Here is a 17,492-nt window from a genome sequence, read left to right as displayed (position 1 = left end):
TATGCCGGAAGAACGTCAAGCGAAGATAATATTTAGTAGAGAACCCGGAAGAGACCGCAGGCTTCGTGGAAGGCCGTGTACACGATGGCTTTTTGCAGTTGAAGAGGACCTGAGGGCGCTCAATGTCCAGGGCGACTGGAAGCGATTGGCCCAGGATTGAGTCCAGTGGAGAAGGATACTCCATTCGGCGTAGGTTCATCGAAGAGCTGTAGCCCATCAAGTATCAAGTAAGTATGACGTTAAGCAAATCAAATTTGATGTTGTAGAGCGTCCAGCGGTAGAAGAATGTTGATCAACTAAGCGTTTAGTTAGCCAAGGGATAGATCCACTTCTATCAGTAGAAAAAACGCTGCTTCATTAAAAGCTGATTGTATATCAATCAGAGGCGTCGCGTGGTCAATTCTTCAACCTGTGCACTATTTTAATGTTTCGAGAAAAACGCATAAAAGGACCTAAAATGATAAACAAATAATTTTTCTGCGCGATTCTCAATATGTTTGCTTATTTTGTTGCATCTAACTGGTTCTTAGCTACTTCTTATTTTCTGAATTAACTCAAACTTAACTAAGCTTCAAAGTGATTTAAGTAGAATTAAAAATTACTATCATCATAATCGCTTCCAATGTGACAAATAAGCAATATATCTATTCGGAAATTATTGAGCTGGCACTTTCAATTCTAATTTGAGTTATTCGTAAAATGAGACGAAGTTTTAAATACAGAAAAGAAAATTTGAATATATCAATCATGCAAAGGCTCTAATAATAATTTGTAATTAGCATGTCATATCAGAAAAATAAAGTCTGTACAATAAAGAGAACAATGAAGTTCATAGTCCTTACTCTTCTCAATTAATAATTATTCTTTTTACAATTTATATCTTTGATCAATATTCTGGACTGGACAGATGTCGAGAAGTTTTCCGTCCATCGGCATTTGACTTACCCCCTCCCTAACTAGATATATATTGGATTTCTCGAACAAAAAACCTTTTTGAAAATAAATTTCTTTAAAAATGTTGACCCGTTTCATATTCGCTAATTCTGCGACAATAAAGATTTTCATCAGTAGATGAAATGTCTGTTTAGAATATGTTAATATTGTCGGATACTTCAATGTCTAATAAAATATGCGTATTTGTAAACAGGCTTTATTGTGCTTATTAGCAGATGACATTTTGTGTTTAAATTGAGCTAATGTCGCGTTAGTATTATCGGACAGTACATTGTCGTCAGGATTAGTGGATGTGTAAACAAGCATCCCATTTAATCAAATATCAAAAGCGCTTTTGCTTCGCGTTGCTTATACAAAGCGGAACTTTCGTCATGGAACGCTTTGAGTAAGCTGAAAAGCTCGCGCTTTACTCTTCTCTTTCGATTTTGTTCCGTTCGCGCTCTTTTCACCGAATCGCGTTTGCGCTGTTTGAAGCGGTTCTCGATAGGCACCAAACCGTGCACTGCCTGCGAGGACCGCTTTGACTACCTATACATCGCCGATTGCGGTTAGAGCAGATGATCCTCGCATTCAAAATAATGCGTGTATGAAGCATGAAAAAACGTTCTCGCCTGAAAGTTCCGTGTTGATACAACGTCGGTGAGTTGATTCGGTATCGTAGAGAAAAATATAACGCGTCCCCATCGCAGCATTTGGTTGCCTCACATCACATGCCGCCTATAAAAAAACATCTTTCAAATGCACATAATTCAAATACATGCGTGGATTAGAAAGACAAGAAATCTATCTAGAGTTAAAATGTTGGGGATAAAATTGAAACATGTGTAGTGCACAGGTTGCACATGCGGACGCGACGCCTCTGATATCAATAGTACTTTATTGTTTTCAATAGTTTCACTATTTTGACACAAAATTGTGTATTTTAGCAGTCTAATGAAACCATAAAGATGTGCAAATTTGCTTTTCGTTGTTGAAACAATTCTCTCTACAGCTAACATGGGAAGTAGAATTATGACCTTCTGTGTGATTGTCATCAACTAATAACAAGAGGTAACAAGAATTATATTGCATTTTTTTATTTTCCTATGTATAAATTTGTTATATAAAATATACACTGTTTACAGTTTCCCATTTACCATTTTTCTTCATTTTTCAAAATAGCGAATGAGATTCGAAATACATATAACACAATATGGTAACAGTGGAAACTATTTTAATACCGTTTGCTAAACATTTCAAAATAAGCATTTGTTTCCTAAACCTTTCAATCAACCAACCATCACTGAGTTGTGATGTAAATTGAGGAACCATCTACTGTAGGACAGCCATAGGACATTTATGCGTTCTTTCAGTAAGTTTCTATTCGTAAAGATGCAAATTCGCACTTGGTATTTGAAAAGTTGTACCTGACACCTTTTCCTCCTTCAATAACTCGAATTATGTCAGTGGAATGTACCACTCGCGAGATCAATAGTTGGATTGTATGTGAATGCATCACTCCTTAGAAAACCATTTTCCAGAACCAGAATACCACAATCCTTAGAAAACGATACCACAGAAAGCAACATTTCCCAGATAATACTTACAATGTTTGAGTCTTCGTAGCTAAGTTGGAAAAAGCACCAATCTAGCGTACGGAAAAGTGGCTACCTCCAATGCATTTGTCGAATCAAATCGTTCGCATGATGCACTCCGCCGGATCTTCACATCGTTGTTTACCGGCCAGTACAATTGACGTACGTAGATTATAGTTAATAGTATGTATCGTATTTCAAACTCTTGACAATGTTTCTATTGTAGTGATGTGATATTGTATTAATGTCTTTATTTCTTGGTATTATTTTCCGGCAATGATGTATTCTGCGAAATGTCATTCTGGAGAATGGAATTCTATAAAATGCTGTTCTGGGGTGTGACAGACAACCCAATAGTTGTAAACCCCTACATATACAATTTTCCACATAACTCATTGTTTTAATTAAATATCTGTCTTTTATAGTTATTTCAATTACATAAGGGAACAATCGGCTTGATCGTGTCGTATTTCTATTATCGCCAGTGGAAATCTGAAAGATCTTTAGGATCAAAATTGACGTATGATTTATTCGTATAACTACGAGATTTGTGGTCAAGTTACAGTAAAGCTTGAAAATAATAGAAATAAAATATCAAATCTATAGCCACCCTACATACTTACAGCTATGCTGGCAATCACCTAACGTAATAAATTATCTATAAATATCTGTCTTTCATATGTGTGTGTTTCCAATTAAAATAATTAATATAAATTATCGTTAAAAAGCAACGCACTCCACTTGACTAATGTATTTTAAGTAGTTTATGTTTTTTACTATGTGAAACAAGAGATTCAAATAAGACGATATTGCTTTTAACTTATACTCACTTAACGAAATGTTCGTATAGTTTCACTGTAGGTAAGTACCTTCATATAATGGGACAAGGAGAGGCAGTTCAGCATTCATTGTACTTGTGCCGTCTACTTGTGCCAGCTAGCGTTGTAGTAGAAGTATTAGTCTCTAGCAAAATTGGCGTAAAAAGGAGGGAGTTGGGGGCCCAAAGACTAATCCCCTTACCTAGGCATATCAGATTTCATTAGTAATAACATTGGATTTTCAATATAGCTCCATAGCTATAGCTATAGCCCAATCATCCTAGATATTGAAAATAGTTATGCCAAAGGAGAGCAATGTAACCGTTTGTTTAAGAAACTGCATATGTTACATTTTTTATATGATCTGAATCCTCGTCCAAAAGTACGTACTCTGGCAAAAAAAAAATACAAAAAAAAGAAATTTTTTTTCAGGAATGTATGATTTTTTTTTCGTTTGAGAAATCACATATGTGCACGCACTGGAAATGCCGCAGGCCGCAGGGTGTTGAGTTTTGCCAAAAACTATTGATCTGTATCGAAGAAATCAAAATATTCGATGCCAATTTATTCAAAAACAGTTTTTTTGTTTTTTCGAAATTGAGTAAAATGAATTAATGCAATTTCTTAAACAAATGATTCAATTGCATTGGATTCTACTATGTTTGCACAACGCTCTGAAAAAAAGCTCATCAAGATAGCCGAATAACATGTTACAAGGCCCTAGCACAGATAACAGACGTTGAAGCTGTACTCGCTATGTTGTGATAAGTTTTTACTGTTCATTTTGAAATAACTTCGGAATGTCGCCGTTATCCCGTGCAGAATCAGCATTAGCATCTTAAAAAAAATCCACTGTGCGCTAGCGTCGTTTTGCATGCAAGAGTATACCAGCGCCATCGGGTTGTCAAAATGATATTGTGAGCTGCAATGTCGACGTTGATGACGTTGAGGTTCCGTTGTTTTCACATATTTTGTAAGAAATTTTGTTCGAGCCTCCATGTCTGTTCTCTGTGGCCCTAGTGCGAACATAGTATTACCAATAGAGCGATGGCAAATTCTGTTCTTGTTGATTCCCGATTTCTAGGACTTAGTATTTTGCCGTTATACGCATAACTGTCCCATGTATATAGCAAATCCCAGCAAACATGGGACAAATATGCGTATGACGGCAGTATAGGTACCTATCCATTTTGCTTGCCGCAATATTAATGCACACTCCACCAAGAACAACAAGAAAAAACCACACCACGCATGCCCGATGGCTTCTGCAAACTTCTATCTTTCAGTTTTACCATACGTTTGAGAGACTATTACAATGCATATGTAAGTAGCATGTAGGGTTATAAATCTTGACTTTGGTGTCTTTGCAGAAAACAGGCAGCTGTTATGTGGTAAACAATACAATCAAGAATCATTTTTAGGATGACTGAATTCGCAATTTCAAAAGTTTGCAAATAAGATTATGGCTGTATAACAAAATCGATTCTATACAGTATTCTTCCAAAAACCACTATCCAGGACTCCGTTGTTAATGTCGAGAGTAAATTATGTTACTTCCGCTAAGAGCTTAAATCAGGTTTAAACCTATGGCAAAGGTTTTGAAGAAATTGGACCGTACAGTTTAATAAACTGGTTAAACTGGCTGCGCGTTAAATTCTCTTATTGAGTATGTTCCAAACAATTGAATAATACCATTTTGCAACATCGCACTAGAGTGACTGTATCGGTTTTGGCCATGGCTCCCAATTTGGCCAATTTTTCGGATAAAACGCTAGATAAAGGCATTTTTTAGCTCTATTAAGAGGCATATGTATTAGGTTCTACGCTGTTAAGAACGAAATACGTCATTGCGTATTTTAAGGATTGGCTAAATTAGGTACTGATTGAAGTTATCAAAACCGATACACTTACCCTATTGGGATATTCGTGTAACTTTACGGAAACCATTACTGCGTTAAAATTATCACAACTTGCTTTCTCTTATACTTAAAATAGTATCTACAACAGTCCATGGATTGTGCGTACCTAAAACTTAAACCACAGTGTGAGTTAGTAAAAAAAAGAAAAACTTATGAACAAAACAATAATTGCTATTCTATGCCCACCGTCCTCAATTGTTACGTTCGAGGGGCCTGTTCAGTGCCATTGGCTGCAGTGGAACTTGTTCGTGTGGCAACTCAACAAACATTGCTGGCACTTGTAGTGGTTGGCCCTGCAAATGTTGCTGCATGCTCTGCGCTTGTTGATGGTGGTGGTGGGACGAGCCCCTCCGCCGATGAAAAGCTCTGTTGTACGGAGTATGATTCCGAGTGAGGACCACCAACGACGACGCCAAAGCAAGGGTAACTTGTGATTTTTGTTTTCCTGGAAGACGTACAAAAACGGTGCCAACGGCGGCAATGTTGTCCGAAGTTGGCTCCAATGCAACCGGAGCAATGTCTTGCTGCAATTGCTGAGCCGTCAAATGTTTACTACGGCCTCGCTTCCGATGACTGGCAGGGGTTTCACTGGGACTATCTAAAGTTAGGTTTATCCTACCAAATGGACGTTTGGCCATATGCAACATTTCGACCACGTGGCGTCTTCGAGCACGCCGCATGTCAGCCGCTTGTTTCGCTTTCCACGCGAGGACACAAATTGCAAGGAACAAAAAGAAGCACGAGAAAAACACGGAGAAAAATACAAACAAGTGTATGTGGAGTTGATCTTGACGGAAGAATACCAACCCATAGCTTGCCGTGGAACCGGCACGCGCTCGCAAAGCGATATAAAATTTGGTTTGACCCAGAGAATGTACGGTGTGGGGAAGTGTCACGACTAAACGATTCTTTAAACCGAACACTCTTAGCAAGGAGTTACACTGATACAGCGTAACGTATGTAATCAAGTCCTTAGCAAATTTATCCTTTACAAAGAAGAACTTCTCTGTGTCCATTCGGCAATTGGAAGATCCTAGTCCATTTGGCAGAGCCGTGTCCATATTTATGTCAGATCCATTACCATGAACATTAAGAGGGTACAAATTCAACGTGTCGACGGATTTAACATCGACCAAGTCATGCTGCCAGGAGTAACGATTGTCCAGAAATATGTCATGATGGCCGGAGATGTTATTCGATTGAACGACGAAGGATTCGTCATTGGGGCTCATGTAAAAATCTAATTCACCTTGCGTTACATCTACGATGAACCTGATATCGACATTCATGTACCGTGGTTGAATGACGAAGAACACAGTTTGGCCGGATTTCAATGCCTGTGGTTTGATTTTGCACTCATCTGAAAAAAAAGGTTTAAACAAAAATTATGTTAGAGAATAAGTGTATAGAAAGAAGAAAATGTTCATATTTGCTGATGACGTATATGACGCAAACTTGCGGGCACGCAGTGTAGAAAAAATCCACTTATGCTTTCATAATGCTTAGCTTTGATTGAATAAAGAAATGTATCATGCTGATATGCTTAAACGTTTAAGTTCTTCTTTATGAAAATTTCCCCCCTAAAATAATTTGCTACACTCAACCCTCTTTTTACATTACATATTGGGGAACGTAAATAGAATAAGACGTAAAAAAATTTGCTTGACCGATTCAACCGGATTTTTTTCGTCGTTTTCAACATAAATTTTGGACATACCGCTTCAAAAACGGATGCAAACCATTAAAAAGTAGAAATATGGCGGAAAATAATTTTGAGTTCAGAACTTGATGATCTACACGCAAGGAATTTGACTCCTTAAATGCTGGGTGGTGCGGATAGAATCGATTTGGTTGTCAAACTGAAGCCAAAATTTTCTATTGTGCCGGAGCCAAACATTGAAGATTGTGGTTATGTTCGTTATGTTCGTAACATTGTGAAGTATTGTTATTATTTTGGGAAAAAAATAAAAATAAACTTTGTTTGAGTTTTGTATTCTTTGTAACAAATATTCTCACATTATATTTCGAGTGGAAAATTAGTGGGAATGCAACTAAAAAGCACTCGTTACGAAATTTCACGAGATTCAGCAGCTGATTGGAGCATGAATGTATGTAAACAATCGTAAAGTCATGTAGAGTCTAGCGCATTTGTGCGCCCTCATGCAGCGTGGAAAGAGAAATTCGAAGAGCGGGAAATGTTTGACAGCCAAGTAACTGCAAAATAATTTTGTTCATGGGAGTGATTTCAAAATATCCCTCTGCTCGCTTGAGCGCAGAAAAGCGGCTCTATCCGCAGCACCCAGCTTAAATGTATGTGTATTTTCTCATACTTTGCTGAAATACGCTTTCTCATTAAGTCAATTTGATTGCAATGATCATCATTTATGCGTCACATACCTTGTATGTGACAGAAGCTTGAATTTAATGAAATTTTGAACGTCCTCCAATCATTCACCGATCAACTTGACGACTACCAAATATGCTCTTCAAGTTGATAACAAGTTGGAAAAAAATGGCTATTATTTTCTGAGGCTGATCCAAATACATTTCGTGTCGTTAGGATTTCTTTTTTGTTAGAAATGGTATCATGATTGGTAAGTATTTTTAACCTAAAATCATAAACAATTCTGTCAGAACGGAAAACTTTAATTGCAGGTGCAGAAGTCCCATCAGATCAATCAGCCGAACTTCCTGCTTTAGCGATCAAAAGAAGACAAAGCTTTTGAAACATATCATGCATTCGGGGACGGAAATTTCGAGTTTTCTGTGTTCTGCTTTCCCATTCGGGCAAGATGATATCCAATCAATCTTCCCCTATCGTCAAGATCCAGCAGAAGGAACCTAGTCCTAAAGCCAAACTGACGGAGCGTTTTTGCAATAAGTGAACAAATCCTATGAACGCCATCCAGGTGTAATTTCTATTTCACGGAGGCAACATCAGCTCGGCATCAAGCTCGGCATGCATTGTACATGGCAAATCTACCTGTTGCTTCAGCCGTCGAATGGCACGCCACTGCTTTCCACGACGCTTTCCAGATAATAAATAACAGTCGCGGAGGCTACCTCACTAGTGAACAAGCTTCTCAAATATATAAATAAACAATAAAATTTTTATCGCCTATCACATTTGTGGCTTTATTCAAAGAATGTGTTTTCAATCAAGATTAACAAGAATAAACACGAAAATCCAGCGATTAGAATTATTTTTCTTACGCATATACTCTATGAACTGACCTTTTCAAAAGTATGTGTCGACTTTATAGATTTCATTTTGATAAACCATGTATTTGATAGAAACGCATATTGGCGATAATTTATTGATTTCACACATACATTCCATGAGTTCAACCCCATTGCAAAAATCCATGTGGGTTGACACATGAATCGAATGGTCTTTTTTACTTGAGTGTACATCAGCGGTTCTCAACCTGGGGTACATGTACCCCTGGGGGTACCTTCGCTGGCCTAAGCGGGTACCTCGAACAAAAATCCGTAATGGCGGACGTATTACAAATCCAATCAAAATAAAAGAGTTTTGATACTTGTGTATTTTTTATATCATAACTTAGTCCTAAACTTGTAAATAATTTGCATGGCAATCAATAAATCAAAGTCAATTGAATCCTGCATTCAACAACCAGCACAGTGTATGAAGAGTTGCGGAACAAAAGATCAAAAGGACAAAACTTCGAATTAACAAATAAACAAAAACTCTTCAGTGTAATCTACCTGATCGAAACAAAATGTTTATAACATGTTAAGTATATGCTTCTGAACTAAAATCTAGAGTCTAAAGGCTCGGAAGCCTCCGTTTGGAAGGCATGAAGGCTTTTTTTTTAATTGTTTAGTTGCCACGTTGGAAGAGGATTAGAAGCATCCTTCTACGTTTCTCGGAAGCCTTCTTCCAAGTAGCTCGGAAGCATTCACAGATAAAAATATGTGGTTTTTAATGTATTTTCATGCACATATTTGCAGCATGGAAATTAGCGTAACAATCAATCGATCTTACTGTTCTTTTAAATTCAAATAAATTTAAATTGTTCTTGCTTTAAAATTTAGTCAAACTTAATTGAAAATCGAATGCATTTTTACACGTCGTTGAATATGCTACATATGTTCTTCCAACCAGCTCGAAAGCTTCCTTTCAAGATGCTCGGAAGTCTCCTTTCAAGCGATTCGGAGGACTACTTTTAAGAGTTTTGGAAGCCTTCTTTCAAGAGGTTCAAAAGCCTTTTTTCAAAAGATTCAAAAGTCTTTTTTCAAGAGGCTCGGAAGCATTCTTTCAAGAGGCCCGGAAGCCTCCTTTCAAGAGGCCCGGAAGCCTTCTTTCAAGAGGCCCGGAAGCCTCCTTTCAAGAGGTCCGGAAGCCTGCTTTCAAGAGGCCCGGAACAGTGGACGATCACATCTCTATGTGAACAGACGCATTGTTGGTTCTCTGGCGGATATGTGAAATCTCTAACCGGTGATCAATCGCAGATGGAAACTGCATATAAAAATTCCGATGAAAAATCGGTTTTCATTAGGTTTAAAACCGAAGATGCCATGCAGTACTCCTTGGAGAACAATAGTGAAATGCTTCCGTTCCATTACACAAATGGGAAGAAAGTTCAGGTTCGCATGTCTGTGGCAGGAATGTGAGGGTTTACGATTTGCCACCAGGTTAAACGTATCGTACGCGAAAGATTTCTAGCGGAATACCAGCTGAATATGTTCACTGGAGTGCGTGGACTCTACATGGACATAGAACAAGAAATTCCCGAGGTGCTTTATTTCCATCACCGTAAAGGTAGAGTCCATTACGATGGAATGAAAGTGAAATGTTTTACTTGCAAATCTGAAGCACACGTAAAAAAAGTTTGTCCGGTGCTTAAAGAAAGGCAGAGTGCGAAACAGCAAATGCCAATAGTGAAACCCGACACTACGATGCAGGGTGCAAAGAAGAAAACCGAAACAGCCACCGGGATTAGCGTTGTTGAATCTAGTGGCAGTAAACAGTGCAAAACGGAATTAATACAGAAAGCAAAGAAAACAAAAGCCAAGCAACAGCATTCATCAGAATCAGATGAAGTAATCGATGTGCTCAACCTCAACCCTTCTACAAGCGAGAGAGACAACAGTCCCACTACGCACTCGCCGGACGTACCACTCGGAAAGAGACAATTCAGTGTGCCTACGTACGAATGGATTGAGGATATACGCGAGCGTAAACTAATAATAGAAGACGACAAAATGAGGATAGCAGCAGCGTACAATATAAGGGTGGACCAAATCGAGGTTTATCACCAATAGTTTTTGTTATAAAGTTCAATTTTTGTAATACTACAAAACATGATACTGGCTCCGCAGAGTGTTATACACAACTGAGCCTAACAAATAAACGAACTTGAAAAAAAAAAGAAAAGAGGCCCGGAAGCCCGCAAGCCTATTTTCTGCGATTTATTTTAAGTATGTAGGAAGCTTCCTTTTTAGTGGCTCAAAAGCCGCTATTAAAGAGGCTCGGAATCCCCCCTTCAAGAGGCTTAGAGGCCTTTTACCAAGAGGCGCGGAAGCCAACTTTCAAGAGATTCGGAAACTCCTTTCAAAAGGCTCGGAAGCGTCCTTTCAAGAGGCTCGGAAACCTTCCTTCAAAAGGGCTCGGAATCATTATTTCAAGAGGCTTAGAAGCCTACTTTAAAGAAGTGGAAAAACCGCCTTTAAAGGGGCTCAGAACCCTACCTTCAAGAGTGAACCTCCCTTCAAGAGGCTCGGAAGCCTACTTTCAAGATATTTGGAAGCTTGATGTATAAATTTAATTTGAATTGGAAAATTTCACGGAATAATGGAAATTTCAGCCCAACTTATGGAGAGCCATATATCCCGTTAGTTATCAAGGTCCATTTTTCTTGGATCTCATGAGTTACGTTTATTTTCATTTACAGCAAAAAATAGGGGGTACCTCAATTAATGCGAAAGTTCGAAGGGGTACCTCTCAAGAAAAAGGTTGAGAACCGCTGATCTACATAAACAACAAAGCATTTTACGGGGCCTCAATCCTAATATGAAATTGGCAATGGTACTTGAGACATAATTAAACTATTTTTATCAAATCGCAATTTTACCAGAACATCAGCGGTACTCCAAACTATTCTTGAGTTCAAATCTTGGAAGTCTTCAAGACCAACAGAGTGATGATAGGTTGTGTGTTAATTGTAGAAACCCAATGGGACATCATTACATCAGTATTTAAAAAATTCAACACTCCCAGAATAGCTATGATACTCCAAACCATTCTTGAGTTCAAATATTGAAAGTCTATAACACCAATAGATTGATTCATACGATCCTGAGCTTGAATGTTAGTTGGAGCATGGGACATCATTACACTAGTATATACAAATCACAATATTCCCAGAGTTCCTGCGGTACTCCAAATCATTCTTGAGCTCAGATATTGGAGATCTTCAAGACCAACAGAGTTATTCATAGGTTTCCGAGCTTGTTTGTTAGTTGGTGGAGCCCCATAGGACGTTATTACATCAGTATATAAAAAATCAACATTCTCAGAATATCTAAGGTACTCCAAACTATTCTTGAGTTCAGATCTTGGAGGTGTACAAGACCAACAGAGTAACTCAAAAGGTTCCCGAGCTTGTGTGTTAGTTGGAGAAGCCCCACGGGACATCTTTACATCAGTATATAAGAAATTCAACATTCCCAGAATAGCTACGGTACACCAAACCATTCTTGAGTTCGAATATTGGAGGTCTACAACACCAATAGAGTGATTCATACGATCCTGAGCTTGTGTGTTAGTTGGAGCAACCCCATGGGACATCATTACACCAGTATACACAAATCACAATATTCCCAGAGTTCCTGCGGTACTCCAAATCATTCTTGAGTTCAGATTTTGGAGGTCTACAAGACCAACAGAGTGATTCATAGGTTTCCGAGCTTGTGTGTTAGTTGATGAAGCCCCACGGGACATCATTACACCAGTATATACACAATACAATTTTTACATAATATTTACGGTACTCCAAACCATTCTTCAATTCAAATCTTGGGGTTCTATAAGACTAACAGATTGATTCAACGGCTACTTAGCTTATGTATCAGTTGCAAAAACCCCATGAGACATCATTACATTATTATAAGATTACAAAACTTTAACATTCCCAGAATATCTACGCTACTCCAACGCATTCTTGAGTTCATATATTGGAGGTCTACAAGAAAATTGAGTGATTCATAGGTTTCCAGAATATCTACGATACCATAAATGAGCTATTCCAACTCATAAAAATAGTTGAGACACCTGTCACAGATAGACAAGACACACCAAACAACACCGAAGATTTTAAAGTTGATCATTTTGAATATTACGATCTGTGCTCAAGGACAGTTTGAAGTTTCTAAGATATTGAACGAGTTCTGTAGTTTGTCTGCTATACAGCTGGGCAGGCGCAGAATTTTAGATGTCGAAAGAACTCGGTGGTTTGTCTGTAATTGTGTAATGAAGTCCCGTGGAGCTATTCCAACTCAGAAAAATAATTGAGACACTGGAGATCCACCGACGAACCGACGTGTCACTGGCGCTCTCTGATTGTCCCGCACTTTTTAACGGTCATTCGCTTTTGCGGGCGATCGCTCCTGTCAAATGAGCTGAGACACAAATCCGCTGCAATTTTAATACACGTAGGTTTGTGGCTGAGTTACGAAAACTTCGCGAGCCATTATGAGGGTGGCGGTAGTGTTCGATGGGCAGCAAATTTGAATTATTTTCCATGGGGTGACACGTCGGTTCGTCGGTGGAAGATCTTCATGTTGATCGATTTGAACATAAAGATCTGTACTCAAGAATAGTTTGGTGTGTCGTAAATATTGAACAAATTCTGTGGCGTGTCTGTAATGGTGTTACGAGGTACCTTGGAGCTACTCCAACTCATAAAACTAGTGAGGACATCGAAGATCTTCATGTTGATCGATTTGAGTATTAAGATCTGTACTCTAGGATACTTTGGAGTGTCGTAGATGTCGAACGAATTCTGTAGATTGTCTATAATGTTGTTATGAAATCCTGTGGAGCTATACCAACTCATAAAAAAAGTTGAGATATCGAAGATCTTCATGTTGATCTATTTGAATATTAAGATTTATACTCAAACACAGTTTGTAGAGTCGTAGATGTCGAGTGATGCCTGTAATGTGTCTGTAATGGTGTTACAGGGTACTGTAAAGCTATTCTAATTTATAAAAATAGTGAGGACATCGCAGATCTTCTTTTTGATCGATTTGAATATTAAGATCTGAATTCAAGGACGGTTTGGAGTATCGTAGATATTTAAAAAGACCTAAGCAGGCGCAGAATTTTATCATTAAGCATTTAAATTTCAATTATGGTGTTTATATGGTGTTTATTCCTAAGAACATCAAAATTACAACTCAAGGATAGCTTGAATGCTCTATATCATCGTCGTGCCCGTAACCTGACCTGGGCAATATTTTTCCTGGATGGAGCAGTTAATTTTGAACATTTTTGATCATTTGCTGAAGAAAGCAAGGATCTAACTCTTAAAACTTATTTTTGACAGCTGATTTTTGTCTTGGGTTTTTGGTCATATATGACCCATCCGTATTGAATCGGTAAAATAACTAGTTTTTCTTTTAATTCATTCGGTGTTAAACTTAATTTTAAGATTAAAAAAAACCCTGATAAAGATTAAAAAAATCATTGATCTTTGGGTACTTTTAAATACATATCCATAGCAACGAAAAGACCCAAATTAGATATGTTATTATTACATTTTTTGGGTCTTCCAAGAATTTCCTGGAGTTTAGGCTTTCAGGCCTCTACGCATAAACTAATGGGCTGTCCATATACCACGTGAATAGGGTTTGACCAGTTTTAGATACTCTCATCCCTCATCGTGGACAACTGCTCATACGAATTAAAAAAATGTATTAACCGTGGGCTTTCGCCATACCCTCCCCTCTGCCCTAAACTGTCCATGTGGTATATGGACGGACAGCCCCTTACATCTATCGGCTTTTTTGATATGGTATATGCTCCCAGCGGTCCACACATCAATATTCCTAGTGATTCTTGAACCAAATTGGACATGCCTTCAACATGTATTCCATTCCAGGGCATCCAAGCATTAGCATTAGCATTGTTACGGTGTAATTCGTAGATTGGACACTAGTGATACTCATGTTTTACTTTTGAGATCCTTATCTAGAATGCTATCAGAAATCAAGAAGGGGAGTGGTCCTTGATTCCAGTCTCAAATAAAAATAACAAAAGCATGAGGATTACTACTCCTGGCCACGCCCATCTTCACCGTAACTAGGGAAAGGAAGGAAGTGTTGATGTAGTACTTACTTAACGAGAGGCCACCGACTTAGCGACACCCTCATAAGTACCACGGAGTTGGATAATGAGGAAGGTAATCGTTGGGTCAGGATTTGCCTGTAGCTGGCAATGTAACCGTGGTAGATCTTACCCCGTAACACACCACGTAAAGGTGTCTACCCAGCATTACGGGTCATTCCATTCCAGGGCATCCAAGAATTCCAAAAACTGGAGTACAGGCCTTAATGCCAATACGCATAACGAAGAAATCTAATTGATCTTCTAAGAAATGCAACAAGCTCTTAGAGATCATTTGAACCAAATAGGATATCAATTGAATGCATGTTTTATTCCAGGCCATCATAGAATTCCAAGAATTTTGATACAGGTCGACGCATAACAAAAGATCTGTTTGCTCCATTTAGAAATTGAACGCGTTTTGAGTAACCATTTAAATCAAATATGATTTGATTTCTTGTTTAATGGGGATCAGTACAAGAGGCCGAATAATACGAAAGCCCGAATCATCACAAAAGTTTCAATCTTCCAACTAATAGAACTTGGAACACTAAAAACAAATAACGTTTGAACTTTTTCTAAAACCTTAACGTGAGTTCAACGTCGAAGTCAGGGTTTGCAGAAATCGCTCTCAATAGATAGCGAACTGTAGCGTACTGCGTATCAGTCGATATAATACGCGTTCGGTGAAATGACTCGTTACACGGTCAATCGTTAGAACAATGTAATCGAAATTAACGGAATAAAACTAAATCATTAGATTCTGTGAACGTAAGGAATGAAGACGTGAATTCTAATTATTTTAAACCTAAGAGAAAGTCATAATTGCCATAATTGAATCCTCATAATTATAAGTTAATATATAACAACTGGCGACGAGGAAAATAAGTGAATAGTGAATCTCAAACGGAATAATCCCTGTAGCAAGGAAATTTCAGAGTGAGCTGTATAAGTGTTTAGCAGAGTTTTTGTAGGGAGGTAAGCTCGATAAAACTTGTGCAGAGACAGTGTGCTGACGTTTTTATTTAAAGGGTTATAAACCTGGATCAAATCAGCAGCTGTTGATACAGGTGATACAAAAAAAAACGTCTTTTACGACGTGTAGTTATGCAATTATAATCGATTCTATTTTATATAACGCTGCGCAAATTTGCGTTGGCCATTTTATTTCTCTACATTATTCGCAGATCTGCATTTCACTTCGATCATTTTGCATTGCTCGGTCGAACCATTGTCTCGTTTCATAATCATTGAGAGCTAGCAGTTACCGCCTTCCCACTCACAACGGGAAGCTAAAATATCATCTAGTGACCAGCGGTGAGTGTGTGAACAATCGTGAGGTGGTCAAGCAGTTCGAGAGAGTTACTATTGCTCGCGAGAGTAACCTTTATGCTGCGTGAGTTTTACGGTGAGCTGTGAGAAAGTGAGAAGGTTGTGCCTCACAAACGTAAACAAGTGGTTTGAGAACATCTAACATATCTGCAGCTACTATTCCGCGTGTATCCCAGTGCTAAAAGGTTCATCAAGTAAGTGATTGATACTATAGACAATGCCTTCCTTCGGTACCTTGGATCATTATGTAAAGGGCACATTTTTTACAAACTATGTGGAACGTTTGGAGCATCTCAGTTCTTTCAATGGTTGGACAGAGGAAAATAAGAAATCAGTGTTGATTGCTCTTACCGGTCCAATTGTGTATGACGAATTGAAGCTTATGTTTCCGACTGTTGAATTAGCGACATTAAATTATGCGGACATGATTAAAAAGTTGAAGGAACGGTTTGACAAGGTCGACCCCGATATGATGCAGCGGTTTTACTTCTACAACAGATTCCAAAAAGTAGATGAATCGGCTGAAAGTTACATTTTGTCGGTAAAACTACAAGCCGAACTTTGCAATTTCCAGCAATTCAAAGAAACTGCAATAAGGGATCGTTTGATAATGGGGTTAATGGATCGGGAATTACAAAAATCTCTTCTGATGTCGTAGACTCTGACACTTGAGGCAATAGAGAAGAAATTGCTGGGCAGTGAGGTGGCTAATAGACAAACTAAGGCAATGGCTAGCGAGTCTAGGAAAGATGAGGTGCATTCAGTCAAAAGTAGATTAGGAAAAAAGGTAGGAGAATATAGCCGAGACTATGATCGTAACAGGGGCCCCCCTTAGCCGTGCGGTAAGACGCGCGGCTACAAAGCAAGACCATGCTGAGGGTGGCTGGGTTCGATTCCCGGTGCCGGTCTAGGCAATTTTCGGATTGGAAATTGTCTCGACTTCCCTGGGCATAAAAGTATCATCGTGCTAGCCTCATGATATACGAATGCAAAAATGGTAACCTGGCTTAGAAACCTCGCAGTTAATAACTGTGGAAGTGCTTAATGAACACTAAGCTGCGAGGCGGCTCTGTCCCAGTGTGGGGATGTAATGCCAATAAGAAGAAGAAGAAGAAGAAGAAGATGATCGTAACAAGACATATAAAGGCAGAGGTGAATAGCTTGAATGAAAAGAAAGGCTATGAGGGGGAACTGATACTAAAAAAAGAACAACCTATTTTCAAGAAGGCGTATACGGTACCCTACAAATTGGAGGACAAACTGGCGCAACATTTGCAGATGCTGGAGCAACAGAAGAACGACGATCATGGCCCACAGAAACCAGTTGAAGATGGCTCATTCTCCGATTCGAGGCACGATGATGTTACTCCCAGAAATCAACCGAAGGAAGCGCAGTCGTGCTGAATACGACGAAACCGCATACCACGGGTTTCCAGGATCCGAGGACGATGAAGAGCCATTTATGGTTCCCAGATTCAGCCATTATTGACCCGAATCCAACTGAATTGAAGCGACAGAAACAGAGTGATAGCCTGATCATGAC

At 38.7% G+C, this 17,492-nt stretch overlaps 1 protein-coding gene across 2 annotated transcripts in view; it reads right to left on the bottom strand.

Moving 5' to 3' along the window:
- Nucleotides 1–2,720: 2,720 nt before the first annotated feature.
- The window catches only part of LOC134211896 (multiple epidermal growth factor-like domains protein 8), a 28,457-nt gene continuing 13,685 nt past the window's right edge, over nucleotides 2,721–17,492 (bottom strand). For both annotated transcript variants that reach the window (XM_062689271.1, XM_062689272.1), the window contains exon 5: nucleotides 2,721–6,625. In XM_062689271.1, the coding sequence (XP_062545255.1) occupies nucleotides 5,457–6,625 (1,169 nt within the window). In that variant the 3' untranslated portion in view covers nucleotides 2,721–5,456. The remainder of the gene's footprint in view (nucleotides 6,626–17,492) is intronic.

This window comes from Armigeres subalbatus, chromosome 2, assembly GCF_024139115.2.
Source record: "Armigeres subalbatus isolate Guangzhou_Male chromosome 2, GZ_Asu_2, whole genome shotgun sequence".
Classification (NCBI taxonomy): domain Eukaryota; kingdom Metazoa; phylum Arthropoda; class Insecta; order Diptera; family Culicidae; genus Armigeres; species Armigeres subalbatus.
This window is presented reverse-complemented; position numbering and strand designations above follow the sequence as displayed.